The following is a 16432-nucleotide window of genomic DNA, read 5'->3' as shown; positions in this document are numbered from 1 at the left end:
AACAGAGAGCTTAAGAATGTATTTCTGGTTCAGTCACTTAAAACTATTTTAAAATCAGAATTAAAAAAAAAATCCTAAGTTACCTTTTCCCTTTTTCTGAACTCCAGGAGTAAGTTTCACTTTGTACCTTAAAAAGAAAAATTGTATGAGTTACTACATGGAGATGGAAATGAGATTCATAAAGGCATGTGGCAGCTATTACAAGTGAAATAATGATGACTTACTTATAATTTGTCATGGTGGTATAAGGAGCACATATTGGAATAGCAAACATTAGTACATCTTCAGGATGTGGCTGCCCTGTCAAAGAATCAAACAGATTTTCCTAAAAGGGGAAAATAAAAACAATTATAAAAAGGAATTTATGCCAAACTTTTTTAGCCTTTTCTGACAATATAATCTGACAGCAATGCCCAAACTGCTTTAGAGTTACAAAGAACTGAAATGTAATGTTTGAATATATATTCCTTGCAACTTTGCCTACAATATTCAACAATGGGAACATTTTTCAAAGCACCATTTAGTGACTTTTAGAAAGAGGAAGACAAATGGGACACTGCAACTAAGCTGCAGGGAAGCTACTGTGGATTCAAAAGACAAACACTAATAACTACAAGGAGTTTAAGTCTGTTGCAAGGAAACAGACTTCAGTGTGGGCTAGATCAGTGATTTTTCTTTTTCGTGTATAGAAGCCTCTATTAACCTTCAACTTATCTAAATCTTTTACTCAGTTTACAGGTTGGGCAAGCCTAGCTGGTCAGCAGACTCTTGTTCCCACTTCTGTTGAGTAAGGGTTAAAAGTACACGCTGCTTTGCCTGGTTTTCATGTGGGTGCCGAGGATTCTGATCTCATGTGTGCGTGGCAAGCACTTTACAGACTGAGCTGTTTCATGAGACAAAATGGTCTCATTGTGTAGCTCTTGCTGTCCCAGAACTCATTATTGTACACCAGGCTGACATCAAACTCATCTACCCATAGAGATCTACCCATCTCTGTCCCGAGTGCTGGGATTAAAGGCATGAACTGGGGACTTTGTCCCCGCTACAAGAGACTCGCCAGTATTTTGGCATAGTTTTGGTTTTCAGATGGAAAGGAATGGTATCTAATGGATTAGGTCAAGGGTATCTCTCCCCCCCACCCCCCACAATGAAAGAGTATCTCTGTGTAGCTTTGTGGACCAGGCTGGCTTCAAACTCACAGAGATCCACCGGCCTCTGCTTCCCAAGTGCTCGGATTAAAAGCATGTGCTTCCACCACCTGGCGGCCAAGGATATTGTTAATCAACAAAGGATCCTACTTTCCAAAATGTGAACAGTGCCAGGCTGAGAAAGTCTAGGCTTCTCTCTCTCCCCTCTCTTCCTCTTTCGCCACCACCTCCCTTTTTTTTTTGAGACAGTGTTGGAGGCTGTCCTGGAACTCGCTCAGTGGATCAGGATGGCCTCGAACTCACAGAGATCCACCTGTCTCTGTTTTTAAAATGTGTGTGTTTATGTATCATGGAGAAAGAATGCATAGTGTGTTGTGTGTGCATTCATGGAGACCAGAAGAGGGCACCAAATCTCCTAAAGCTAAAGCTATAGCTGGTTTTCAGTGGCCCCATATAGAGGCTGGGAACTGAACTCAGGTCCTCTGGAAAGGCAGCTCTTCTTAAGGAGAAATTTCAGAACTCCTTAAACTAATTCTCATTGTAGACTATCTACAAGGGCAAAATGCTTGGTGCTGAACTTTTCAATTACTTTAAAAAGTGATTATTATCCCCATAAATAATCATACTGTGGCACAAAGGAAGGGGAAGGATAAAGATTTTCAGGCTAGGTATGGCAGTGCACACGAGGAGGCAGAGGCACGTGGATCTTTTGAGTTTGAGACATTTCAAGAATGCATAGCAAGTTCCAGGCCATCCAGGGCTGCATTCTGAGACCCTGTCGAACAACAAAAACCAAGACTGGCTGCAGAGCCTGCAGTTATCTTTACTTTTCAGTTTTGAGTAGTATTAGATGTTCTGGCAAACAGTACAGTGAGATGGAATAGAAACCCCTACACAAATCATACCTCATTTCCCTGCTGATCCAGATCGTGCTCTTCCTAGTTCCAAACAAAGATGAAAGTCAGCTATGAAACTTTGTACCAATAAGCCACAAGCAGAAAAACACTGATATAATAAAACTGTTGTATAACTCATAACAGGAATTGAAGAATACACTTTGGGTCCCCTAAGACTTTAAAGTAGATTAGTGTGTACATATTTAATATTTTAGAAAGCATTGCCATTGAAAGAGAAATTAACCAGTGTGACAAAATCTTAAAAGTATATGCTGATGTCGAGTTAAGTTGTAGAGACATCCTGAAATGAAAACTGAGTTCAGTATTTGTAGAGAAAAGTAATCTTACAAAAAGAACTTTAAAAAATGTTTGCTAACAATTTTAAAATGAACTTCAAATAGTGAGATAAACTTAGTTTTGTATATTTAAGTTATGTGGACAATACCTATTTGGAGACAAACTAGTCTCAGTCTGTTTAGGCTGCTGTATCAAGAGACTTCAGAATGCACAATTTTAAAAATAAATTTACATTTAACAGGTCTGCAGGCTAAAAGTTCAAGGTCAGGACAGCAGTAGGTTCTGCGAAGACTTGTCTCAAAATGGTACCTTAGTAGAATTTGGTAGCACACATTTGTAATTCCAGCACCTGAAGTGTTGAGACAGGACGTGCTTACTCAGCAACAGCAAATTTAAGATCAGTCCCTGCTACATGAGTCTTATTTATTTACCTCCCCTACCTGGAAGGGATTCTCTGTGTAATAGCCCTGGCTGTCCTGGAACTCACTCTGCAGACAGGCTGGCCTTACACTCACAGAGATCCTCCTGCCTCTGCCTCCTAAGTGCTGGCATTAAAGGCGTGCACCACCACCACTCAGCTACATGAGACTCTTAAAGCAGTAACAAAAAGTGGCATCTGATTGCCAGGTCTTCATTTGGCAGGGTCCCTTTAATCTCATAAAGGCATTTACTTTCCTTCCTAAATGCTCCACTTGCAATATCACCACACTGCCATTTAGGCCATAATCCATACCCATGAAAAATTAATAATACCTCTTAGGAATTTTTCCCTTTCCATGACTTAAGCTGGCCTCATACTTGCACTCCTTCTGCTTTGGCTTTTGAAGTGCTGGAATTCTAGCTATATGCCACCATATCTGGCATGGATTTTTGTCTGTCTGTCTGTCTGTCTGTCTGTCTGTCTGTCTGTCTGTCTGTCTATCCTGTCTATCTATGTAATCTATCCATCTAATCTACCTTTTTTTTTTTTTTTTTTTTTTTTGAGACAGGGTTCCTCTTTGAAAGTCCTGGCTTCCTGGAACTCACTCTGTAGTTGGCCTCGAACTCATGGAGGTCAGCCTATCTCTGCCTCTTGAGTGCTGGGATTAAAGGCATGCGCCACCACAGTCTGGCTGGCATGGATATTTCTGAGCCTAAAGCTTATAGATAAAACTATAGATATGGCAACAGTATAAAAATTTGTGAACCAAAATGAAATTTAAAACCATTATTAACACTGTTTAGTAGAGGGAAAAAGAATAGTGACAAGAAATCCCTATAAACATCTCACTAAACTGAATGTATAACTCAAACTTTAACTAAAAACAGTGCAACCCAAGTAAAAATAGCTATCTGGTTCAGGATTACTGTGATCATCACACCTGTCTGTCAAACTTCAGCCTGTACTTCATACAGATTTATTTTTAAAAGCTCAGCATTTCAAGAATATTATTTATTTATGCACGAAGATATATTTCACTGTGGCTTCTAAAGGATTTATTTGATAAATCAATTAAATAACTACCTTAACAGGAAAAAATGTTCTTTCTGCTTCTATAACTGAGACCTAACTCCAGACAACATAGTTATTTGCTTATACTCCTATAGAAAAGCTTACAGAAGTAAAAATTTATTTTCTATTCAAGCCCAATACTTCTCTTATTTTAACTGAGCTTCATTGGAATCATGTAAAACCTCTCCCACAAAACTGTTATTTTGTGTGTGCTATGTGCATGTATACTTGTGTTCATGTGCCTGTGGAGGTCAGAGGACAATCTTGGATGTCATCAGGGACACCATCTACTTTAAGCTCTTTCACTGGCCCAGAGCTTGCTGAGTGGGCTCTGCTTCCTGGCCAACAGCCTCCCCAGTGCACGATCATAAGCACATAGATTACGCCCAATTCTGGCGCTAGAACTCATGCTGTATGGCAAGCAATTTACAAAATGCCATCTTTCTCGCCTCAAACTAATTTTCCAAAGGCTTCCAATCAGTTTATCTTTGAGGCTGTTTCTAAGGTGAAGCCTGTGACTTGTCTTGGACTAACCTCGTCAGCCCCAGGCTCTGGTCACCCCACTGGGAACACTCACCTTGTCATCATGTGGATCATCTATAGCTAAGTCTTGTAAGTCATGAGTTAAAACGTGAAGGAGTGGAGCTTCCCTCTTAACAACATCTGAAATCTGTTGTCCACCTCTGGCTTTCTGTGGCTGTTTCTTCACTGGTTCATCTTTTGTTTTTCCTTTCTTTCCTTTCTTCCCCTTTTCTTCTTTGTTTGAACCTGCAGACTTTCAATTCATAAGGGGGAAAAATGTAATTATTATTAGTACTAAGGTTTTTAAATAAGTTTAATGTTTTGAATCTAAACTTCTGTTTTTCCTTATATTTGTGTGTATGTTAGGAGTATATGGGTGCCAATGCAATAATTGAGTTCAGAGGACAACATGTACAAGTTAGTTTTCTTCTTGGAATATGAGGGTTCTAGGAACTGAATTTGGGTTGCCAGGCTTGGTGAAGTGCTTTACCCACTGAGCCACCTCACTGGCCCAAATACTGTTAAGGTTTTGAATGTTTATCAAAGTCTGGATACCCACTGAAAAGCAAGAGAAATGATTTAAGATGTTACTCACTGCCAGCAATTTCATAATAAGCTGACGATCTTCTTCATCTTGGTCTTTGTATTTTTCCTTCATTTTTTTCATTTTACTCTGAAATAAAAAGATTTGAAGAAAAAAAAAAAGGCAGTAAACAGTATTTTTTAAATGCCTCTTTCTTTCATTCTATCAAACATGCTTTTGAGCAGGGCACCAACCATTATTAAGACCAATCAGTATGGAGGATGGGAAGAAGAATATGCCAAAGCTCTCATCCCTCAAGTAATCTGCCACAACAGGACAAAGACATGTATACAAGTAAGGGTAAATCAACACAAAGTATTTTAATAAAAATAAGCTTTAAAAGTCTGGCTCTCTGCCCCTCTCCTGCTGTCTGTGAGCCTTCCTTCATGGACCCCTGTGCCAGCGTGGTGCAACAGGTACAGCAGATCCCTGAGCAGGTGGAGGGCCAGTACTGAGCAGGCTCCTCTAAGTGATTCCACAGGTGACTCAGGTTGTTGGTGACACACACTGGCAGCCCTCTTGTCGGGACACGGATCCTGTTTCTGGCATCCCAATGAAGCAAATGATGCCCCTCTCAGATGGTGCTGCCACAGGAGAACATGACATCTACAACACAATGACTACCTTGTCCAACTTTCAAATCCCAGTGTGGCAACAATGAAGGAAGGTATTCCCTAGCATTTCACCCTCAGCGGTAGCACTCAGCATTTCTCAGCTACGTTTAACATCAGGAAGTTTGTATGTGTTAGTAGAAGCCATTCCCTAGTACACCTTCATCAGGAACATCTTAGCTTTCCAGCTAACTTCTAGCCTCGGAATTAAAAAAAAATTATGTACATATTCTATTTTACTTAAAAATTATTTTATGTATATGGGCATTTTGCCTGCATGTATATCTGTGCACCCACTTGCATGCCTGGTGCCCCACAGAGGCCAGAAAAGGGTGTTAGATCTCCTGAACTGGACTGACAGTTTTGAGCTGCCATGTAAGTGCTGAAGTTGAATTTGGCTCCTCTAGAAGAGCAACCAGCCCCTTCTATTTCACTTTTAAACTTAAAGCCAAGAGGAACCCCACAGCTTCACTTGGGAGCCATACTGAACTAACAGGTCATTCAGAAGCATTTTTTTTTTCCCCGAGACAGGGCTTCTCTGTGTAGCTTTGGAGCCTATCCTGGCACTCACTCTGGAGACCAGGCTGGCCCTGAACTCAGAGATCTGCCTGCCTCTGCCTCTCGAGTGCTGGGATTAAAGGCGTGCGCCACCAACGCCCACAGAAGCATATTTATTACCTTTTGTCCTCTTTTCATTGGCTGTCCAGATCCAACATTTTTGCTGGTGTTCTGGTAAGCTTCAGTGTGCACAGAATTTTCTCTTGCTTTGTCCTTTCCTTCCATTACTTCTACATCCCCTGAGTCACTTGGAAGCTTTTTCTTTTTCATTTCTCTAAACAGAAGCCAAGCAGAAATACCAAATTTCGAGAATGTCAAATGTACCCTAAAAACTTGTAAAAGGAAAGGGTAGTAGGTACAATGTATGATTGCCTATTTTTAACTTAATAATCACCAGACCACTGTATGCAAAGATGCTCAAGTTATCAGGTACAAAGAACGGAATATCTTTTAAAGATTTATCATTCTGTCATCTAGACTCAAAAATTACATTTGCATATCCCTCTACTACACATTCATTTATTCAACTAACAACCCTAATGTGCAGACACCAGAACTGGTAGTATTCTATTAGCATGGCTTTGCCAGATCCTGGATATTCAATATATTTGTTGGCTGGTAGAATAAGTGTATCCAAGCATAAACAAATTAAGGAAGAAGGGTACATTCTGTAGCTCTGGCATCTTTCTATTCCCAATGCTATTACTTTAGCTCAGGTCCTCACTGTCTCTTTAGTCTTCCTCTGTACTCCTTATAACCTTCTCTGTTTCCTTACCTGTCATAATCTCACTCAAAAATTTCCAAATATTCCCCTAATACCACTTGTAAAATAAATCTCCAAGTCCTTAGCCATTCCATGTTCTCTTACTTTTAATCTAAATTTACCTTCTCATCTAACCATCTATGCCTTTACAACATATACACCAACTTTCTTTTCCTTTTCCCTCAAGTTTTTTTTTTCTTATCATTTCCCCAAAGTATCACCACACACACATTTTACTTCCATACCTGTCTCTCCTTGTTTTAATGCTAAAATTCACCTTGTAGTCTTTCTTTATTTACATGTACCTAGTTGCTAAAATATCTAAGGTATACTTCTCATGTGTATCTGCATGTAGAGCCCAGAGGATGATGTGTTCTGCTCCACCAAACTCTGCCTTTTTCCCTTGAGGAAGGATCTCCCACTGAACCTCAAGTTTCCGTGTCTTTTTGGTTTCTCACTAGGCTGGCCAGCCAGCAAGCCCCAAGAAACCTCCTAGTGCTGAGACAACAGGTGCCCACTGCTGTGCTCTGCTTTCTGCATGAGGACTAGGAATCAGGACTCAGGTCCTTATGCCTACCTGATAAATACTTTACTTACCTGAGCTATCTCCCCAGTCCCTAATATTTTGTTTTATACAAAATTTTCCTAGTCAATTTTAAGAATTTCTATTTATTCCTATTAATATCCTAGAATTGAAGGGGGGGTGGAGGGAAGGGCAAGAAAGGGTAGGAGAGAAAAGGAGAGATGGCTTAATGGTTAAAGCACTGGCTGTTCTTACCCAAGACCTGAGTTCAATTCCTAGCACCCACGTGACACTTATAACTGTCTGTAACTCCAGTTCCAGGGGACCCAATACCTCACACAGACATAAATGCAGGCAAAACATCAGTGCACATTAAATTTAAGAAATAAATTATTAAAAAAGATCAAGCATGGTATAGAAATATCACAGTGAAATTATTAATTTGTACAACTACTATAAAGGAATTAAAAAAAAAATCAAGTGCTTTGTATCCATAATGTCCTACAATCACTGTACATGTTTACATAATAAAAGGTCTGTTTTAATATTTATTATCTCACCTACCACAGATGAGTCTTGAATACAAAAACCACATTAGAGTTGGACATAAAGAGTCTTGGTAGCTGGGCGGTGGTGGTGCACACCTTAAGTCCCAGCACTCTGGAGGCAGAGGCAGGCGGATCTCTGTGAGTTCGAGACCAGCCTGGTCTACAAGAGCTAGTTCCAGGACAGCCTCCAGGGCCACACAGAGAAACCCTGTCTCGAGGGGAAAAAAAAGTCTTTGTGATAGATGCCTTTTTTCCTTTTTAAATATTTATCTAAAAAAAAAAAAAAAAAACATTATTTATTTATGTATGTGAGTGCTCTACCTGAATGCATGTCTTTATGCCAGAAGAGGGCATCAGAGCCCATTATAGATGGGGTGGGAGCCACCATGTGGTTGCTGGAAATCGAACTCATGACCTCTGAAAGAAGAGTCAGTATTCTTAACTGCTGAGTCCCAAAGGTGGTGATGCACACCTTTAATCCTAGTACAAGGGAGGCGGGGCAGAGACAGGTAAATCTCTCAGATCCAGGCCAGCCTGGTCTATAGAAGCAAGTTCAGGACAGTCAGAGCTACACAGAAAAACCTGGTCTCGAAAAACAAACAAACAAAAAACCTAAGATAAAATAAACAAAAAAATTCTGGTGATGTTTAATCTTCAAAATCATCCAATATGTGTCAGCTAGTTACTCTAAAGTTTAACTGTCTTATCCGTTTTCCTATGTAGATGATGTGTGATGCACACACACGACACACCCTTTACGGCATACATGTGGGGGTAGGAGGACAACTTTCAGGACGGAGTCAGTGGGACCTGGGGAGTGAATTTAGGTTGTCATGCTCATACAGCCTGCATTTTTACCCTGTGACTCATCTCATCACCCAGCTGTCAATTTTTAAAACGTGACTCAGCCATGTAACTGTTACCTTCTTTCCTTGGCTGACAAATGTCTTCGGCTCTGTGATTTACTGTCACTCTAGTAAAACAAAAACAAGGAATCATGAGACCATTACTGTTATTTTTTCAAAAAGTAAATTTTAAAAGAAAATTATTCAGAAAAACATAATTTTTTAAAAACGTCACTTTAAAAATAGCTTACTGAATTAGAAGGTTCTTCTTTTGAAGCCAGTTTCTGCAGAGGCCTATGGAAACAAAGGAATTTATTAGCCTACAAAAGCCATTCACAGTTACAGTCTTAAAATTCCCCCATTTTCTTACTTATAATTCTACAAACCTTCAAATTTGACAAAATACAACCGAATCATCTTCCCATGCTTTGATACACATCCTTCCTGAGATGTGTTCAATCTTTTTCTTTTAGAGACAAACTGTCCTTGAACTCTATGTAACCGGGGGATGACCATGAACTTCTGCTCTTCCCACTTAAGGCAGGCAGCACTACACCCACTTGTAGAGCTGAAATCTCAACTCTGAGCTGTGGCTCAATGCTGTGCACTAAAATCTCCACTGAAACCCTGTGAAAGGGATACTCCATTTTTTAAGAAAGAAACCATTCTTAAACACAGGGTGGCTTGCCAAGGAGACATCTTAAAACTTCATAATGGTCTGTCTGAGTTCTAAGCCATGTTTTAAAACTCCAATAACAATGCTTAAACAAAAACAAAACAACAACAAAAAACTACCATCCTCCGTGGTGGCGCACGCCTTTACTCCCAGCACTCGGGAGGCAGAGGCAGTTGGATGTCTGTGAGTTTGAGGCCAGCCTGGTCTACAAAGTGAGATCCAAGAGAGCAAGGGCTGCACAGAGGAACCCTGTCTTGAACAGCCCCACCCCCACAGACTGATTTTTGTTAGACAAGGTTTCTCTGTGTAGCACTGAGTGTTTTGGAACTGACTGCTCAGCTTTAAGATTTATATTTAATTATGTATATGTGTCTGTATGTGGCTATGTGCAAATGAGTGGAGATAAGCCAGAAGACAGCCCTGATTCCCTGGAGTTGACACAGGCAGCTGTGAGTGGTCCAACAGGGGTGCTGAGAACCAAACTCAGGTACTCTATATAAAAGCAATATGTTTTCTTTTGAGTCATCTCCCCAGCCCTTCCTTCACTGCAGAATTTTCAAATAAACATTTTAGTAGAATCTCTTTCCCATATCTCCCGAGGTCCCCTAGTAATTCCTCACTGTAGTCTCTTTTCCTCTTTCAGGTTCTATGTGTCCTTTTGCACCACCCCCACTCCATGCTTCTTCATCTGTTTTTATCCCCTCTGTCTCCTTTTTATGTACTTTTCTCCTTTGGTCCTGGGAATTTCTAGCAAGAGACAAGTCAAATGCTAAATAAAAAGACCTGAATAATAATAATAACCCTGCGAGTGGGTGAAAGTAGTGAAGTCAATCTTAGTGTTACTGTTTTATAGGGGTTCCCGCAACATCATCTCCAGTCTATAAAAGAAACTTCAAGGGGGCTGGAGAGGTGGCTCAGAGGTTAAGAGCACTGCCTGCTCTTTCAGACGTTCTGAGTTCAATTCCCAGCAACCACATGGTGGCTCACAACCATCCGTTATGAGATCTGGTGCCCTCTTTTGGTGTGCAGATATACATGGAAGCATATACATAATAAATGTTGTATACATAATAAATAAAATCTTAAAAAAAAAAAAGAAACTTCAATTCTTTTAAGTTACCTCTGGGACTGAAGGTGGGACAAGTCAATGGTGGTGTCAGGATAATCCAGGGTGTCTTCCTCCTCACCCTTCATCTCATCAACGGGCTCTTCGTCTTTTGTAACTTCTTTGGATTCTCCATCTTCAGAGCTTTCTTCCTGTATTAATTCCTCACCTAATTCATCTCTGCCACTCTGAACAGCAGCATCCTCTTGACTGGCCTGAGTCAGGAGTTCTACTTCTACAGGAGTTCCATGTAAGTCTTCTTTGTCTTCCTCACTGCTGTCACCGGCTTCTGTAGAATTCCATAGAAAAGTTAGTATGCAAGTCCCAATGAGGCTGGATGATCCCAATGATTCCTAGGTTGCCCAAAAGGTCGCCAGAAAAATTCTTGGTCATCTCCACCATGTGTTATATGCTATTCTGACAAAAGGATAGTCCTTACATGACTTCCAACATCGTTTTACCACAGACGGACATCACTATTATTTCTGTAACAAACCTAACTGTCTGTCACAGCTACTTCCAAAAGGCAAGACAATAAAAGCAGTTGTATAAATTCTGCAGTTTTATTAATTTGTAAAAGAAAACCAACATACATTATATAACTAACTTCACACTTATGTGAAAAGAATGCTAATATTAGTAACTGGGTCCTATTGCTATCTTTCAAGGATTATTATGAAATTAAGTAATATATATTATTGTTCTTTATATCACTTTATGACAGGGAGGGACATGGTAGGCATCAATCAATAGAATCTAACAACACAGTAGTAGTTTTAAATTTAGCAATGCAATATGATTCCAACAATGAATGACCCTAGAAGAGAGAATAACTATAGAAGTAGTTCAGGGTACCCTTTCCCTAGGTTCCTTAGGGAGATAGGTCTCTCTACGTAAAGCAAATAAAAATCAACGAAAGCTGGGCATATAGGCTTATACCTGTAATATTAGCATTTGAAAACTGATTTTCAATGAGTCAGGATGACAGTCAAAAGCCTGGCCTGAACCAAAATTCCCATGTAAGAAATTATACTTAAGTCAGGCAGTGGTGGCACACACCTTTATTCACAGCATTGGGAGCAGAGGCAGGCGGAGCTCAGTGAGTTTGAGGCCAGCATGATCTACAGAGTGAGTTCCAGGACAGCCAGGATTGTTGCACAGAGAAACCCTGTCTCAAAAAACAAAAACAAAACAAAACAAAAATCATATTTGGTATAGATTCATCTTCCTATCATTTCTAACTCCTAAACCGGAACAGAAATGTTAATTCATATGTATCCAAGTTTATCAGTTAAATATATTTACAAGATATCCCATTAAATGTTCAAATTTTACCAAAAGTATTTTGATTATTTACCAACTTTTTTTTTTTTTTGGTTTTTTTGGAGACAGGGTTTCTCTGTGGCTTTGGAGGCTGTCCTGGAACTAGCTCTTGAAGACTAGGCTGGCCTCAAACTCACAGAGATTCGCCTGCCTCTGCCTCCCGAGTGCTGGAACTAAAGGCATGTGCCACCACCACCGGGCTTTTAATTAACTAGTTTTAATTCATCAGAATATTTCTTCAACCGTAGTACAAAAAAAAAAAAAAAAAAAAAAAGAGCATATTTGGAGCTGGAGAGATGGCTCAGAGGTTAAGAGTACTGGCTGCTCTTCCAGAGGTCCTGAGTTCAATTCCCAGAAACCACATGGTGGCTCACAACCATCTATAATAAGATCTAGTACCCTCTTCTGGCATGCAGGCACACATGCAGACAGAACACTGTATACATAATAAATAAATCTTTAAAAAAAAAAAGAGCATATTTAGTGTTTCCAGAAACAAAATTCAGTAAAATTGATACTACTTTGGGCTACTTTTGAAATTCTGGTTATCACAGAAGAGACACAATTTCTTCAGATTTAGAAATAAAACTAGAGAGTGAAAATCGCAAGGCTTGGCTAGATACCATGGTGAATTTTCTGTAATCCTATCACTGGGGAGACAAAGACAAAAGGACTGATGCAAGTTCAATGCCAGCCTGATCCATATGACAATTCTAGGCAAGCCAGAGCTACATAGTGCTATCTTTTCAAGATTAAAACAAAATCACAAGCTTGACTGGGAAGATGAAGATTCAGTTGGTAAAGTTCTTCCTTTCAGAAACAAGGATATAAGCTAGATTTGTAGAAACCACATGAGTGGAAGATCAGTAACAAACCAGGTATGGTGGCACGCACTTGTAATCCCAACAATGATGGTAAGGGATAGGCTCATTGGCCAGTCTTGCTAATCAGCAAGCTCCAGACCAGAAAGAAACCCTATCTCCAAAGAAAGTGGACAGTGCCTAAAAACACCCAGTGTTGTCTCTGGCTCCCCACACACGTGCACACAAACAAGCACACACAAATCACAAGTCAATTTATTATAACATGTCAATTACCTAGTTGTTCCATCTCTTCTGACATGAGTTCACTTGTGCAGCTTGTCAGTGTTTCTATGTCTTCATCCTGTGCTCTGACTTTTCGTTCACCTCGATGTCTCCAGATACAAGACTCATCTACCTGGAGAAACAGTTCTTCCTCACTGCTGAACTTTAGTAAGGGGATAAAATAAGCCCAAAGAAAGTGAAGAGTACCTTAAAAAGGAAGCTAAATCCCATCATTAGATATGAAGGAGGAAGAAAATTCTTTTTTCCTACAAAAGATAATACACATTAATACTATAAAAATCAGTTTTCTCCACATTTTGTCTGAAAATATTACATACCAATGATTAGACCCATTTTATCTTGTACCAGAACATAAGCACTTAAAATATTTACTATTATGTATAGGAATAGTTATATTATAACCCAACTATGTGAAATACATTTTCATCAGTAAATGTATGATGACAAATGCTGAATTTGCCATGCCGTGGCAAAAATTCCCTTATTTCCTAACAAAATTAGTATGTCCAATTATAGCAGTCCATTCTACTCAAGAATATCTATGATTCTTGCCTCCGTAATCCAAATTAGGGATAGTTTTCATGTTAACTGTTACCTCTTATCATGAAGCTTCCTGTTGTCAAATATTCTCCTGTTGGTGCTGTTTTAGACACCTGAGGAACACAACAATGTATTACATTCTTATCTAAAGAAATGACACAGGCTCTGTCATGGCAGGTTGGCCTTAAACTTGTAACTGAGGATGACCCTGAGTTCTAGTTCCTTCACCTCCTGAGCGCTAGGGTTACCACTGTACCTACCCTGCCTCCTATAAGTGGCACCTGGGATTAAGCCAGGGCTTTGTGCATGCTGGAAAGGCACTCTCCCAACTGAACTACATCTTCAGACTCTTAAGATGTTCTTTTAAGATGTTTTCTACCCAAGAGGAGGAAATAATCATATTCAAGCAAGCCATTTTAAGTCCTGAAAACTGCAATTTAGCAAAGATTCTCAACACTGCAGACACAGATTTAACTTTCCAATGACAGATATACTTGACAACATATATAAATGAAGAAATAACAAAAGATCTACTACTGCAATAAAATGCCATAGACTGGATTGGAACTAGCTTTTTCTTCCAGCATAGCATACAATGAGAAAGAAAAAAGCTTAGAATAAAACCTTACTGGAAGATAAAGTTACAGTCACTAAAATCCTTTTCTGGGATTCTTTTTGGTAGTAAAACAGCTATTTTTTTCCTTAAAAAATATTTTGAAAAAAAAATTTGTTGTTTCTTGAGACAGATTTTCTCTCTGTGTGTAGTCCCGGCTGTCCTGGAACTCACTCTGTAGACCAGGCTGCTGGCCTCAGACTCAAAAGAGTGCTGGGATTAAGGGATCTCCCACCATGACTGGCTTTGAAAGATTTTTAATTATGTCTGTGCCTGTGTGTGAGTATGTGCATGAGTGCAGGTGCCTGCTGAGTTCCAAAGAGAGGGTTGGATCCTCTGGAGTTTGTGTTACAGGTAGTTGTGAGCTGCTAATGTGGGTGCTAGGAATTGACCTTGGGTGCTCTGCAAAAGCAGCACACACTCTTTAACAGTCAAGCCATCTCTCCAGATCCCAAACTTTAACAATTTAATTTTGCGTGCGTGAGTGCGTGCGTGCTATAGAGATCAGAGGACAGCTTGCAACGAGTTAGTTCCCCTCCCACCATTTGGGTCCCAGAGACTGAACACAGGTCAACAGGCTTGATGACAAGGGTCTTTACTGACTGAGCCACTTCCCCAGCTGCTAAAATAGCTTTTGTAGAAGGAATTAACAGAATTTAAAAAAATGTAATTTGGGGGCTTGAGAGATGGTTCAGAGGTTAAGAGCACTGACTGTTCTTGCAGAGGTCCTGAGTTCAATTCCCAGCAACCACATGGTGGCTCACAAACACTTGAATGAGATCTGGTGCCCTCTGCTGGCATGCAGGCAGAAGACTGTATACATAATAAAATCCTTAAAAATTTTTTTTTTTTAAAATGTAATTTGGTAAAACAAAGTGAGGGAGCTTTGTTCCTAAAAATTTACACATTTGAGAATTCTCTAAACTTGAGTGTATCTTTATTAGTTATAAAGTTAGAAAACCATTATAGTTAATAGTAGAGGTATGAAGTATTTCCCTCAAGTATATTAATTTCCTAAAACCATCTTACAGAATAGCAAATAATATAAATATAAAATGAACTTCAAGGATGATATTTTTTAATCCTATCACATAATTTGTGATTCTTGTAGAATTAGTATATCATTATCAAATAGAATTCTTGAAAATGTGGATTTATTTGCAATGGGAAGTCAAATATGAAAGAATAATATCAAATAGCTGAGCTTGGTGGGAGGCCTATACTCCCAGCTACCTGGATGACGAAGGTGGGAGGCCTGAGAGTTCAAGTCTTATGTGGGATAGAAAGTGAGTTTAATGCCAGCTGGAGGAACTTAGATGTCATCACAAAATAAAAGAAATAAGGAGGGCTACGGGCACTTGCTTAGAATGCATGAATATCTAAGTTCAATTTCCCGTGCAGCAAAACAGGATCAAAAAGGCATACAACAAACAAACAAAACAGCACTGAACATAAAGAAGGCCAGTCATGGGGCTGGAGAGCTGGCTGAGTGGTTAAGAGCACTGGCTGCTCTTCAGAGGTCCTGAGTTCAATTCCCAGCAACCACAAGGTGGCTCACAACCATCTGTAATGAGATCTGGTGCCCTCTTTTCTGGCAAGCATAAATGCAGACAAAACACTGTATATACAATAAATAAATAAATCTTTAAAAAAAAAAAAAGGGAGGATACTCACTAAAACCAAGTGACTACACAAAATACAAGTTATACCTAGTTTCTGGAAAGGCAAAAGAGAATTCAGAAAATCTACTCAAGCCAGATGTGGTGCTGCACACCTTTAATCCCAGCACTTGGGAAGCAGAGGCAGGTGGATCATTGTGACCAGCCTGGTCTACATAGCAAGTTCCAGGCCAGCCAAGGCTACATAGAGAGACCCTCAAAAACCCAAATGAGAAATTTTGTTTTTTTCTTCACAGCAATTGCTACCTGGTATGCATATATTTTTCTCTACTGCTTAAACATCAACTTTATCAAGGTAGATACTTTGTCTGCCTTCTATATTCCAACCATTTGTAATGAGGTATAGCTCTTAAGAGATTAAGAAATGGACCACAGCCCTTATTACCTGATGATGGTACACCCACCAAGCACTAGTGATAACTCGTGCATCCCAAGCAGCACTGTAGCAAAGTGCCATTGTGCCTGCCTCAGTCAAAGTCCGTGGAGGGATGGGTTCTCCTATAACAGCAATGCTATGTTTTAATACCAAAGTACAGGGTTTCTACAGAGCAAGATGTCAAAGTTATAATTAGTACAACAGTTTCAATCATATAAATAAATATTT

At 39.6% G+C, this 16432-nt stretch overlaps 1 protein-coding gene across 3 annotated transcripts in view; it reads right to left on the bottom strand.

The window, feature by feature from the left end:
• Positions 1 to 16432, bottom strand: part of LOC100771080 (nuclear export mediator factor Nemf) — a 50464-nt gene that overhangs the window by 732 nt on the left and 33300 nt on the right. For 2 of the 3 annotated variants that reach the window (XM_027418152.2, XM_027418153.2), the window contains 13 exons: positions 16214 to 16326; positions 13592 to 13649; positions 13183 to 13241; positions 12988 to 13108; positions 10583 to 10856; positions 9038 to 9080; positions 8865 to 8914; positions 6228 to 6381; positions 4951 to 5028; positions 4411 to 4608; positions 2054 to 2086; positions 225 to 325; positions 84 to 127 (listed from right to left, as the gene is read on the bottom strand). In XM_027418152.2, the coding sequence (XP_027273953.1) occupies positions 84 to 127; positions 225 to 325; positions 2054 to 2086; positions 4411 to 4608; positions 4951 to 5028; positions 6228 to 6381; positions 8865 to 8914; positions 9038 to 9080; positions 10583 to 10856; positions 12988 to 13108; positions 13183 to 13241; positions 13592 to 13649; positions 16214 to 16326 (1326 nt within the window). The remainder of the gene's footprint in view (positions 1 to 83; positions 128 to 224; positions 326 to 2053; positions 2087 to 4410; positions 4609 to 4950; positions 5029 to 6227; positions 6382 to 8864; positions 8915 to 9037; positions 9081 to 10582; positions 10857 to 12987; positions 13109 to 13182; positions 13242 to 13591; positions 13650 to 16213; positions 16327 to 16432) is intronic. The other variant, XM_035445990.1, reaches the window with a different exon arrangement.

Source organism: Cricetulus griseus, chromosome 5, assembly GCF_003668045.3.
Source record: "Cricetulus griseus strain 17A/GY chromosome 5, alternate assembly CriGri-PICRH-1.0, whole genome shotgun sequence".
Classification (NCBI taxonomy): domain Eukaryota; kingdom Metazoa; phylum Chordata; class Mammalia; order Rodentia; family Cricetidae; genus Cricetulus; species Cricetulus griseus.
This window is presented reverse-complemented; position numbering and strand designations above follow the sequence as displayed.